Raw genomic sequence first — 14,046 nt, 5'->3', positions numbered from 1 at the left:
TTCTCTCAAAGGAAGTATTCAACGATAAGATAATTAAGTAAGTTTCATTTTGCAAAAAGAAATCTTCATCGTACAGTTTAAAAAAAAGAAAAAAAAAAGAAAAAGAGAAAGAGAGAAAAAGATTGTTTAAATGAATCGGGGTTTGTTAAATCTAGTGAGAAATCCTTCTCACTAAATATATTTACTTTTCACTCGACATATCTGATCGTAGAAAGAAAGAAAGAAAGAAAGAGAGAGAGAGAGAGAGAGAGAGAGAGAGAGAGAAGAAAGAGAAACAGAGAGAAGGAAAGAGCTGTCCAACTCAAGTTCCCGGATGCCAAGACTACCGTTGAACAAGACGACGGTTCTGACACTGTATTTCGCTCTGTAAAGATCTTATTCCAGTCTTGTTGCATTCTACGTGACTCATTTAGGCCAACAAATCGAACCACGCGCCACTACCAATCCTCTCTTGCTCTCTCTCTCTCTCTCTTTTCATTCTTTTTCCTTCTTTTTCTATCATTTTGTTTTTCCCATTTCTCTCTTTTTTTACTTTTGAAGATCTTACTTTTCTTATTATATTTCTTTTTGTTAATCACTTTTTTAATTACATCTCGTTAAAATCGAATCACGCGCCACTACCAATCCTCTCTTGCTCTCTATCTCTCTCTCTCTCTCTCTCATTCTCTTTCATTCTTTTTCCTTCTTTTTCTATCATTTTGTTTATCCCATTTCTCTCTTTTTTTACTTTTGAAGATCTTATTTTTCTTATTATATTTCTTTTTGTTAATCACTTTTTTAATACATCTCGTTAAGTATCTTATTTTTCTTTCTTCTTTTTCTTGCTTGGTTGGTTGATTGGTTGGTTGGTTGATTGGTTGGTTGGTTGCTTTTAAATCATAGTAAGATTAATAATCCAATATCATTCACTTGCAAAATATATATTCGCGATAATGGGATTGAACAGCTAATCTGAAAATAAGATTGAATTTAATCGCGTGTTAATTAAATTTAAATGTGATATTTTAATTTGTTTTCTTTTTCTCTTCTTCTTTTTCTTCTTCTTCTTTTTCTTTTTTTTTTTTAATTTTTTCTCTTTTCTCCATTTTAACAAAATATCTAATATTCTTATTTCTTTATATCTTTGATAAATATATTTGATATATATATATATATATATATATATATATATATATATATATATAGTATATATTATATATTTATATGTATATAATATTTTATTTTTATATTTTATATAAATATAAATATAATATATAATATTATTATTATAATTTAAAATTATTATAAATTATAATATTATTAATATCATTTATAAGTAATATAATTTCTCATTATTATAATTTAGTATTATTATAATTTGTAATAATATTAATATAATTTTATATATTTTATTTATATTTTATATAAATAAAATATGATGTGTACATAATTATGAAATTAGTCTAAGTCATATATCTCTTGTTTCGAGACATTTCAAGATTTATACTTGAACACTATATAAATTCTATACAGTATTGAAATAACAAACATTATTTAACAATTCATTTTTGATAATATCGGTTTCTAATTACATTGAATTTATTTAATTTATAATAATGTAGTTCGTTATAACTGATAAACTCATTTTTTATTCATTTTCACTCAGACCACTTTCTTAATTATGGGCACATAATATATATATATATATATAAATATAAATTCTTTTTTCCTTATTTTTCTATTTTAAACAACATCTAACGAATTTTTATAAGAAAACATTATATTACGTACGAATTAAATACCTTACAAATACCACCAAATAATAAAAACACAATTATGTACAATCTTAATTATTTACAAACAAACAAACAAACAAAAAAATACAAAAAAAAAAGCTTAGAAAACATTTAAAAACAAAAAATTGATCTCGCGATGAACGAACCCTTGCAAAAAAAATTCAACAATAATACCAATGATTATAAATCAATAATGGTATTATTTTAATCTTGAAAATCATTAAAAACACCTGATAACACAGCCATAGTTTGTAAAAACCTTTAAATGTTCCATGCATTCATTTGTTCATTTTTAAAAAAAAATTCTTCAAGGACGTTGTTGATCATTAACAACATAGTTGTTCTGTGTTTCATGGATGAGCACGTAGGGGAAATACAGAAGTGGTGGAGTAAGAGGGTGAAAGGAGGATGAAGAAGAGGAAGAGGAGAAAAGGGTAGAGGGGAAAAGGGAAAGAGGAGATACGTTTGTTATATTGGAGCCAAACGAGTGGTTGTTGGTCGGTCGTGTTTGCCAGGAAACTGTCTTTGTTGAGAGTGCTTCACGAAATATTCTTTGTCTCTTATAGCCATCCATGTGTTTTATGCGACCCCAACGACCCACGCTCGAAGAACACATTTTTCAAATAGGAACGAAGACTTCTTCTTCTTCTTCTTCTTCTTCTTCTTCTTCTGCTTTTTCTTTTTCTTCTTCTTTTTCTTGATTCGTCATTCTAAATAAAAGATAAGAAACAAATCATATTTTATTTTTGCGTTTTAAATTGGAATGAATGACGTGTACCTACTCGTGTGGTATAGATGCTTCTGAATATATTTTTTTATTTTATATTTTATTTTATATATATATATATATATATATATTTATAATTAAATATATATTATAATTATAACAATAATAATTAATAATAATAATAATATTTTATATAATATTATTATTATATAAAATATTATATATATATATAAATAAAATTTTAATTTAATATTATTATATATTAATTATATATAAAATTATTATTATTAAAATTAATATATTCAAATATTATATATAAACTTATTTATTTTATTTAATATATATAATATTTTATATAATAATAATAAAATAATAATATTATTATTATTATTATTAATTATTATTATTATGTTATATTATATTATATTATATTATATATATATATATATATATATATATATATATATATATATATATATATTTATATAATTATAATTTAATATTATTAATAATTTTAAAATTTCTAATTAATGTAATTTTAAATTATATTTTTCTTAATTTCAAATTTTTTAAATTTAAAATTAATTAATTTAAAATAATTTAATATTATATTATTATATAATATTATATAATAAATTATTATACATTATTATATATTATTTATTACTTTATATATTATATATTATTATATAAATATTATATAATATTATTTATTTAATTATTATATATTATAATATATTTAATTATATTATATTTAATAATATAATATTACAAATTTGTAATATTTAATATATACATATATATATATGCATATCTGTACGCAAGTATTTAATAAATAGCTGATAAAATATATCACGCTACATTAATTACGATAACAGATTAATTAAAATTATAAATAATAATAATAATAATAATGATGATAATAATTATGAGAAAAATTGATTTTATTATATAATTTATTCATTTTTTTTTTTTTTTTTTTTAATGACGTAAATGATTTCAAATATGTGAAATAAATCGTTGGAAATCAATTAGTCACAATATTGTTATTCCAACTTTGATTTGTTTTTATAATTATTCAATACATACATGTAGAAAAAAATAAATATTCAATTAAAATTCATGAATAATAATAAATAAATAATAAAATAAATTATCCTCTGGATATTCCTTTAACTCAATTCAATTAGCTCTGTCATAATTATTATTATTATTATTATTATTATTAAAAAATAAAAAAGAATAAAACCAAATTATATAAAAAAAAAGAAAATAATAATTTACCTAAAGCTCCCCTTTAAAACTGGTTCATGCAAAAAAAATATCCTTTCTTTTTTTTTTTGCCATATATATTTTTCTTTATTTTAAATATTATATTTTTTTTTCTTTTCTCATTCCGTGTTACCGATAATGTAAGCATCGCTTTTCAGTAACCTGAAAAAAAAAAAAAAACAAACAAAAACAAAAATAAAAAATAGATACCAAAGGCAATTAGTATGAATAGTAATTATAGAAAGCTTGTAAATGTAATGTATAGAGTAATCAATCAGATGAATAGATAGAATAGATAAATAGAAAAAAGAAAGATAGAATATAGAGAAAGAAAGAAAGAAAGAAAGAAAGAAAGAAAGAATAAAAGAAAGAGAGAGATAGATAAAGATAGTGAAAAAGAATGGTGGGGAATATCAATGAAAACAAAAATAAAATAAAATAAAATAAAATGAAATAAAATAAAAAATCATTAAACACCATCGAATGCTTTTACCGTGTACGATGTTCCTCCTTCCCCTCCCTCCTACCTCCCCCCTTACCCTTATCCTTTTCCACCAATGTAAAAGGGAATACGATAAAGTAAACAAAAACAAAAAACAAAAAAATAAAAAAATAAAAAAATAAAAAAAGGAAAACTATTGCAGGATGAGATAAATAACGTTGAAAAGAAGAAAATAACTTGCTTTAAAGTAAGGTGTACGTGCGTGAATGAGTGAGTGCGTTAATGTATATATATATATATATATGTATGTATATGTATGTATATATGTTTGTATATGTAGAGGAGAAAAAGAAATATAAAGAAAAGGGAAAAAAAGGGGAAAAAAAAAAGAAAAAAAAAAGGGATATTCCGACACAACGGAATATTTCTGAACTCGAAAACCCACTTAAGAGTGTTCGGAGGACCGAAGATTAGAGGGTAAAACTTCATGGGGCCCCTATTCTCCCAGGGACCCAAACTATCTGTTGTACTCAAGTGGGGCCCCTCTGGCAAGTAGGTAGAGAGAAACCGATAAGAGGGCGGTCTGGTTTGTGTGTGCGTGCCCCGGCTTTTAGACTGTCGCGACAAACTGTCCGGAAAAAAAGAAAAAAAAAAGTAGTAGATGAAGAAGAAGAAGAAGAAGAAGAAGAATAAAAAGATGAAAAGTATCAGAGAGAGAGAGAGAGAGAGAGAGAGAGAGAGGGGAGAGGGAAAGAGAGAGAAAGGAAAAATTTTTGCTGAAACTTTAAGTAGTCATCGGTGTCGTTCAATCGTGTAAAAGGAAACAGAAATTAAGAAAAGGTAAGAAAAAAAAAAAAAAAAGAGAAGAATTTAAAGAGAGAAAGAGAAAGGAAATGGAGAAACGATAAAATGATTGAACTAAAAAAAAAAAAAAAAGAAAAAACAACGAAAAAATGAAAAAAAAAAAGGGAAAAGATAGAAACTTTAGATTATATTTATGAGCTAGTTTCGCTTCTTAGTAAGCTAGTAAGCGCTTTTTTTTTTTTACGCTTGCGGCTACTATTTAATATATTTTTAAATCTACTTTGACTTTTTTTTATTATTATTATTATTATTATTATAAATGTTCGTTATTTATCTATGCTTTTTTTCTCGAGTTTAAATCTTGTTCTTTTTGTTTTTTCTTCTTTTTTTTTCTTTTTTTTTTTTCTTTAAACAAACGTTTTAAAAGACAAAATCGTAATGTGCGCGTGTATTCGAAAAATAATAATATTACATTTATATATATATATAATATAATATTATAGTATAATAATTATATAATTATATAGTTAATATTATTTATAATTATATTATTAAATAATTGTACTCATATAAAATTATTATAATATTCTATATAATTATATTAATATATATATATATATATATATTTATTTATATTTGTACTATATATGTATATTTGTACTAATATATATATAATTATTATAATATTAATATAATTAATATTAAATATATATTATATATAATATTTAATATTTAATATATATATATTTATGTAATATTATAATATAATAATTATATAATTATATGGTTAATATTATTTATAATTATATTATTAAATAATTGTACTAATATAAAATTATTATAATATTATATATAATTAATATTAATATATATTTGTACTAATATATAATTATTATAATATTAATATAATTAATATTATATAATATTATAATAAAATTAAAATATATAATATTTATTATTTAATATTTAATATATACTATAATATAATGTAATATAATTTAAATAATAATAATAATAATAATAATAATAATTTGAATGTGTTGCTTCAATATTCAAATAATAATACACACGTTTATTCTACTTGTTAGTTAATTCTAATTGTAAATAAAATTTTCTATCTTCTTTTCTCTCTTTTCTTTCTTGAAACAACTTAATTCAAAATATTTGTAATTATTAGGAAAATATTCCTTCACGACATGTTTGCACGCATCAAACACACTAACTAAAGAATATTTCTTATCCCTCCTATTGCCAATCAACGAGAGAAAAATAATGAAAAATAGATAGAGAGAATGAGAAGAAATATAAAACTGTTAAACGATAAAAGCATAATGCATAAATCAATGTTCTAATAAGAAATTAATATTAAAGAGAATGTAATATTCAATAACGTGACTTGATAGTCAAGAAAAATTTCTATAATATACGTATGTATATGTATATGTGTGTACGTAGTATACTTATTTATGTAATATTTCGAAATACATTCTGAGAATTATGACACATTCATATACCACATTAAGAATTCAATAATACTGATTTACGTATGGTAATATAAAATCTTGATTTGTGTGTGTGTGTGTGTGTGTGAGGTAAATAACAAAAGATAGAAACAAAGGAAAAAAAAAATAAAAAACAAGAGAAATAATAAAATTACGAAAGAATGATTTAAATAGGAAAAGAATTATAATAAGAATGATTAATAATAATAATAATAATAATAATAATAATAATAATAATATTTGATAATGATAATTAATCAAGACTTGTTCAAGGATACGTGAAATGCGAAATTATATTTATAATTTCAAATAAAACCAAATCTAACTTTTAATAATATACTTCATCATCATATTTACAATCAAATTTGCATTGATATATAAATTTTGTAAATAATTGGCAACGTTTTAATACGTTGCCTATTATTTAAAAAAAAAAATTAATTCAAATAATATGACGTTTAAAAATGATTTTCTATAATTGAATAAAATATTTATCTGAATTATCTGAATTATCTGAATTATCTGAACACAGATCTGTTTAAAAATGTGAAACATCTATTATTGAAATATTTTGTCCATTTAGATAAATTTAAGTTCCGAGAAAGCTTATTTTCTTTTTAAAAGATCAGGATCCACCTTTGATCCTTTTGTAGTACCCGCTCTCTCTCTCTCTCTCTCTCTCTCTCTCTCTCTCTCTAATCCATTTTATAAACGTTGTAGGTGGCCTACATTAATGGACAGATAATCCTTTTTAAATTTCGGTATCTTTAATCTCGCTATTCTTGAACTTATCTTAACAATTATCTTATAATAATACTACACCCACACACACACATCTATATATATATTTATTTATTTATTTATTATATTATATATAATAAATTTATATTATAATTTATTATTTTATAATATGTAATATATAAAATAATAAAAATAATATTTATTTTATTATATGTATAATAAAATTATTATTATTATTATTATTATTATTATTATTGTTATTATTATAAAAATATAATAATATAAAAATAATATAAATATAATATATAAAATAAAAATAATATAAATATAATATATAAAATAAAAATAATATAAATATAATATTATAAAATATAATTAATAAAAATAATAATAAAAAAAATTATTATTTTGTTAAAATAATATAATATTAATAAAATAAAATATAATATTAATATAATATTAATAAAATAAAATGTATATTATTTTTAAAATTATTATATATATAATATTATATATATATATATATATATATATATATATATATAGAATATAATATATATAATAAATATAATATTGTATATACACTATTAATTATTAATCGTTCTTATTACAGTCCTTTCCTACTTAAATCACTCTTTCGTATATATATATATATATATATATATATATATATATATATATATATATATATAATAAATAATAAATATATATAGAAATAAATAAATAAAAAAACCTTGTAATGACGTAGCAAGCAGCAAAAACTGATACCAAAGCAGATATGGCAAGTACGACAGCAGCAATGTGTAGTGGTCTTATCTGATGTTGAAAAGTATCGTCATCTATGTTAGAACTTTCGTTGACCGTTATCGAAAACGAATCCGAATTCAACGAAATAATACGTTCTCTGCTACTTGAATTATTTGTCGATCGTCCATACGAATCAATAGATTGTATTTGATTATGAAAATCAATTCTATTTGACAATTGTGGATTATTGTTAGCTGGTATATTTGTATTTTGATTTTGATACGTTATGTTATTTTGGTAATTCATTTTTTTAATAAAAAAACTCCCCTCTTCTTCTTCTTCTTCTTCTACTTCCTCTTCTTCTTTTTCTTCTTCTTTATCGATTTTGTTTAATTTATTCTTATCTTTTTCTATTTCTTGTAAATATTTCGATACGTCACCAAGATAATCAGCGTTACAATAATCTTGACTGTCGCAACACTTTAACCTTGGCCAGGACATTCGTATCCAAGGTATCGTTGATGATAATAAACGATTATTTTCAATGGTATCGTTTTCCTTATTATTGTATCTATTGTCAAAAGAAGATGAAGATAATGAGGACAACGATGGTGATAATTTTGACCTCGTGATCCAAGATTTTGTCTCGCACAATAATGGCGTTGGGCTTCTATAAAATAACAATATATATCTTTCAGTATTCATATATATATATAAACGTATATAATGTGTTACAGTAATTTAATTAAATTATTATTTGTTTAATTAATTATGCATTTAATTTCGTTTAAATGATTATTATTATAATTAATAATTATTTAATATATTATTAAAATTAATTATATTATTAATTGTAATTATAATATTAATTTTATTATTAATTATATTTAGAAGATCATTAATTATATATTAATTATTATATTAATTATTAATATTATATTAATTTTATAATATTGATTAAATTTATAATTAATTATAAAATTATATAATAATAATAATATAATATAAAATTAATATATAATATTAAAATATAATAAAATTTATTTTAATTTCATATAAATAATTATTAATTTTCGAATATTTTTAAATGAAACCTAAGATCAAATAAAATTTTAATGAAATCAAATAAAAATCAAATAAAAATTCTTTTCTTTTTTTCACATTAGACAAATAATTACAAATATTTCTAAAGAAAGTTAAATATTTCTATTTTTCGATATCCACGCAATTAACGTGAATTTTATACTTTACGATAAAATAAACAATTTATTTTTATTATACATTAAGATGGTTATCACACCACTCTTATGGTTTAAGCGAATTTTCTATTCGTATAATCGAATAACTGTCATCTCTAAAAATGTTTTTAGAAAGATAAGAAACAAGGTGAAACGAAGAAACGAATGATTCGAATTTTGTGTTGTTTGGATTTTAATTATCTCGTCATAGGTCAAAATAACGTTACTGAATTTATAATACGGCAATTCTGTATATAATCAAAACCAGAAATTCGGCATGGAAGATAATCGTTTTTTAATTCTTACCATATACTATTTACCATAAACTACTTAGTTTAGGTTTACGATTTATTACCCAATAATAACGTAGAAATGTCGACGGTCAAATCTTAATTTATTCCAAATATATTGATATTTTAATACTCACACGTTTTGTGTGTGTGTTTCTTTCTTTTTTATTAGTAATTTAAATGAATAATTTTTTGTTTGTCTGTATTTTTTATTCTTTTATTATTTAATTATTTATATTTTATTATTTTTTTATTTATTTATTTATTTATTTATATTTTATTTACTAAAGTATAATTTATTATAATAAAGTATATTTTATTTACTTAAGTATATTTTATTATACTAAATTTTCAACGTTTCTAATTTATCGTAAAAATATATTCAAATTTTTTTTATTATTTAATTATTTATATTTCATTATTTATTTATTATTTACTTATTTATATTTTATTATTAATTTATTATTTATTTATTTATATTTTATTATTATATTTATTATACTAAATTTTCAACGTTTTCAATTTATCCTAAAAATATACTCAAATAATTTATAATTATGAAATATTAATTTAAAAATATAATCAATCAAAATGAATTTAATTAATGTAATAAAAAATATGAATAAAATACTAACTGTGTACATCCTCGGGTTGTTGTATTTTCACCAATTTTTCTATTATCACTTATTGGAATTAATTCCGTGTAACAAAAGTATTTAGTCTCGCAGGTATTTTCTCCAGCTTCTTTACAATCCTTACTTGTGCACACACATTTTCTACCTGATGAAAATTACAACAACTTAACACATTTATTATAACAAATTCAATTACATTTGTTCTCTTATCACCATATAACACGTATATCATTACAAAATATAATAACAATAAATATATATATAAATATTTCTGTTACAAGAGTATAAACATTAATCTAATATATTTATAGAACACTTACCCCTACATAAATACACATTCATACACATATATATATATATATATATATATATATATATCATATACACACACAAATATTGTTTACATAATATATTCTTGTAAATATGAAAATACACTTACCCTCGACACTTGTAATAATATAAATATTAATAATTATAACAATAACGATTAAAAATTTGCCACTATTAATCGACGTAAGAAACATTTTGAATATTTAAAAGCTGATTTTTGATCGAATTCACCTTGAAACAAAACGAAACAAAACAAAACAAAACAAAAATAAAAATAAAATGTCATTGAACTCTTTCATCGATTAATTAAACGTTATCGAAATTTTACGTATGACGAAGAAATCTTGTTATTTTGATTTTAAGCATTCGATGATTCATTACGAAGATGATTTATAAAAAAAAATAAAAAAAAAATAAAAAAAACACAAAAAAATTATCGATACATTTAACAATCACTTCGAATTACTTTCAATTTAGTTTTGTGATTTTCTACATACATTGTACATTTTTTCTTTTTTTTTTATCTTCTAATATTATTTTTCAATAGACAAATTTTCTTATTGTTATTTAATTATATTATGGATTAAAAAAACCGAATAATCGGCTGGTGAATGAGATATAAACCGCGCAAAAACGTGTTATCTGTAAGAAGAACTATTTGAAAGTGTTCAAAAGAGAAGTCTTTTCGAACATTGAAGGGGGTGAAGGGACGGGGGGTGGACGAGGAGGAGTAGGAGGGGGGGAGAGAAGAAATGGGTTTCATCGCACGATCTTTTCTAATTTTAGTGCCTCCCACTAGAAGATCAGAAAACCCTGAAGAAAGATGAGGAAGACGTCAACGAAGAGAACAGTAGAATATATATATACATATATAATAAAAAGAAATATAAAACATACGAAAAGAAGAAAAAAAGAGGTGAGGTGAGGTGAGGTGAGGTGAGGGGGGGGGCGGAGGAGGAGGAGGAGGAGGGTAGGCAGAAATAAAAAGAATATATTTGTGTCCTTTTCTTTCTTCTTAAAAGAAATCCGACGACAAATACGACGACGATGACACCTCAATGATTCCGTGTCGTGTGCCATCACCTTTCTTATTTTTTCTCTTTTTTTTTTTTTTTTTTTTTTTAATTTCTTTTTTCTCTTCTCATTTTTCTCATGGTATTTTATTTTTCTTCACACATACACACACACACACACACATAAATACATATTCTAATGCAGTAATATATTATGTTATTATACACAAAAATATTAGTAATAATAATTATTTTGTTACATTTCTCAAATTGTATTATGATATGATATAATATAAGGGATGACATTTCAATTGAATTATTAATTATTTATATATAATTATTAATGAATTTTTTCTTTCATGTTTTTGTTTTGTTTTGTTTTTTTTTTGTTTTTTGTTTTTTTTTCAATATTCAGTATAGAAAAGTACAACGATTATAATTGATATTGCAATTGGATAATATATTATTATATTATAGTAAATTATTAATATATATTATTTCATTTTTCTTTTCTATTTTTGTTTTTTGCAATATTTGGTATAGTAGAAAAAATATAACAATTATAATTGATATTTCAATTGGATAAAATTATTATAATATAATAAATTATTAATATAATTATTATATTGTTCTTTTCTATTTTTGTTTTTTGCAATATTTGGTATAGTAGAAAAAATATAACAATTATAATTGATATATTAATTTAAAATTTTGTATTTGACAAAAGGTGTATCTTTAGTTTGTAAGTTAATTAATACATTAATATTTATTATTATAATTTATTAATATAATATTTATATTATTAATAATTAATAATATAAATTAATAAAATAAATATTGTTTTATAGATAAAATATATATATATATATATTATGATGATATTATAATACCAACGATTCAATTTCAATTGGATAAAATTATTATATAATTAATTATTAATATAATTAATTCGTTTTTCTTTCATATTTATCAATATTTAGTATAGAAAAATATAACATATATATATATAATTATAATATATTATTTATATAATTATATATTATTATTATTATTATATAATTATAATTGATATTTCAATTAAAAATTTTGTATTTAACAAGAGGTATATGTTCTTTGATATTTAATTATTAAATATATAAACATTTACTATTATAATTTAATTGTCGTAAATAAATATCGTTTTATAGACAATATATAAATATATAATATACAGGGTGTCCCATATAACTATATTCACAATTTTTCAATTACTCGTAATAATCTGACAAAAGAAATAATTTAAACAAATGTTGAATCTCTTTCTAATTGACTATAAAATTGCAATAAAAAAAGGAGTTTAACAAATTTTCTTTTTTTCTTCTTTTTATATATATTTTAGGTAGCCCTGAAAATGATTCTTTTTCCATTTTGAAAAAGACTTTACTTTGAATGTTTTCCATTTTATCGATCCCACCCCCCATCAACCCTCTCCCAACCCTCCCCCAATCCCCCGAACCCCTATCTATCTTTCTCTCTCTTTCTTTCATTCGTTTATTCGTTCTATCTTTCGAGAGAGTGACTTAATTTATTGAATTTATTATACACTCGCACGATCTTTCGTCGAGGCGCCTTCTTTTTTCGTAGTAGTCGTCGTCATCGTCGTCGTCGTCGTCGTCGTCGTCATCGTCGTCGTCGGAAAGACGACTTACGAAGAAGACTAAAAAGACTACGAGAAACTCTTAAATAAAGTCAACCGATTTATTGAAAGAACAACATCTTTGCACGGACGACAGGCGCCTTTTTCTCCTCCTCCTCCTCCTCCTCCTCCTCCTCCTCCTCTTCCACCTCCCCAACCTTCTTCTCCTCTTCTTCTTCTTCTTGTATTCGTTACAACCCCTCGAATATAGTAATACACTTTTCTTCGAATGTTTTCAACGTGAACGCGTTTTATCTTATAATTCCTTTGAAATCATTCCAAAAATTTTTCAAACGATCCAACACAACACAACAACAACGACAACTATACTAATACAAAATATATTATATTTGGTACAATGCTTTTATCTTCTTTTTCATCTTCTTCTTCTTCTTTTACTTCTACTTGTTTTTTTTTTTTTATTGCCTTTCTTTCTTTCTATTCTGTAAATTATTAGTTTGTAAATAACAATATCAATATTATCGTACGAATCGTTTAATCCATTTTTGAAAATTAATATTTATATATTTATTATATATTAATTATTGTATATATATATATCATAATAATAATTAATAATAATAATATATAAATATAATATATAAATATAATAATAATTAATATATATATATATATATATATATATAATATAATTTTTTATTTTATATATATATTTTGTATATATAAATTATATGTATTATATTATATATATTTTTTATATATAAATAACAAAATTATAAGAAATTATTATTATGTTATTATATTATTTTTATGTTTAATCAAACAAATAATAATATATTTAATTATATTCAAAAGATAACAATTTTGTTTAAACATTTAATAATATTCTTTAAC

The 14,046-nt window shown here is 21.4% G+C and overlaps 1 protein-coding gene across 2 annotated transcripts; it reads right to left on the bottom strand.

The window, feature by feature from the left end:
• Positions 1-1,839: 1,839 nt before the first annotated feature.
• LOC107068560 (uncharacterized) lies at positions 1,840-12,062 on the bottom strand. 2 transcript variants are annotated; one of them, XR_016178679.1, is made up of 5 exons: positions 10,613-12,062; positions 10,174-10,318; positions 7,997-8,680; positions 3,787-3,936; positions 1,840-2,485 (listed from the first exon to the last, which is right to left on the bottom strand). XR_016178679.1 is itself a non-coding variant. In XM_089178779.1 (4 exons), exons 1-4 carry the CDS (start codon positions 10,695-10,697, stop codon positions 2,395-2,397), a joined length of 1,005 nt encoding a protein of 334 aa, XP_089034905.1. In that variant the 5' UTR covers positions 10,698-12,061; the 3' UTR covers positions 1,840-2,394. The 2 variants fall into 2 exon arrangements, 1 of the variants encoding a protein (XP_089034905.1); XM_089178779.1 differs by lacking the exon at positions 3,787-3,936 and having other exon boundaries at positions 10,613-12,061.
• Positions 12,063-14,046: the final 1,984 nt, after the last annotated feature.

The sequence above is a fragment of the Polistes dominula genome, unplaced genomic scaffold (genome assembly GCF_049000335.1).
Source record: "Polistes dominula isolate Pdom_NZ unplaced genomic scaffold, Pdom_raw_medaka contig_18, whole genome shotgun sequence".
Taxonomy (NCBI): Eukaryota; Metazoa; Arthropoda; class Insecta; order Hymenoptera; family Vespidae; genus Polistes; species Polistes dominula.
This window is presented reverse-complemented; position numbering and strand designations above follow the sequence as displayed.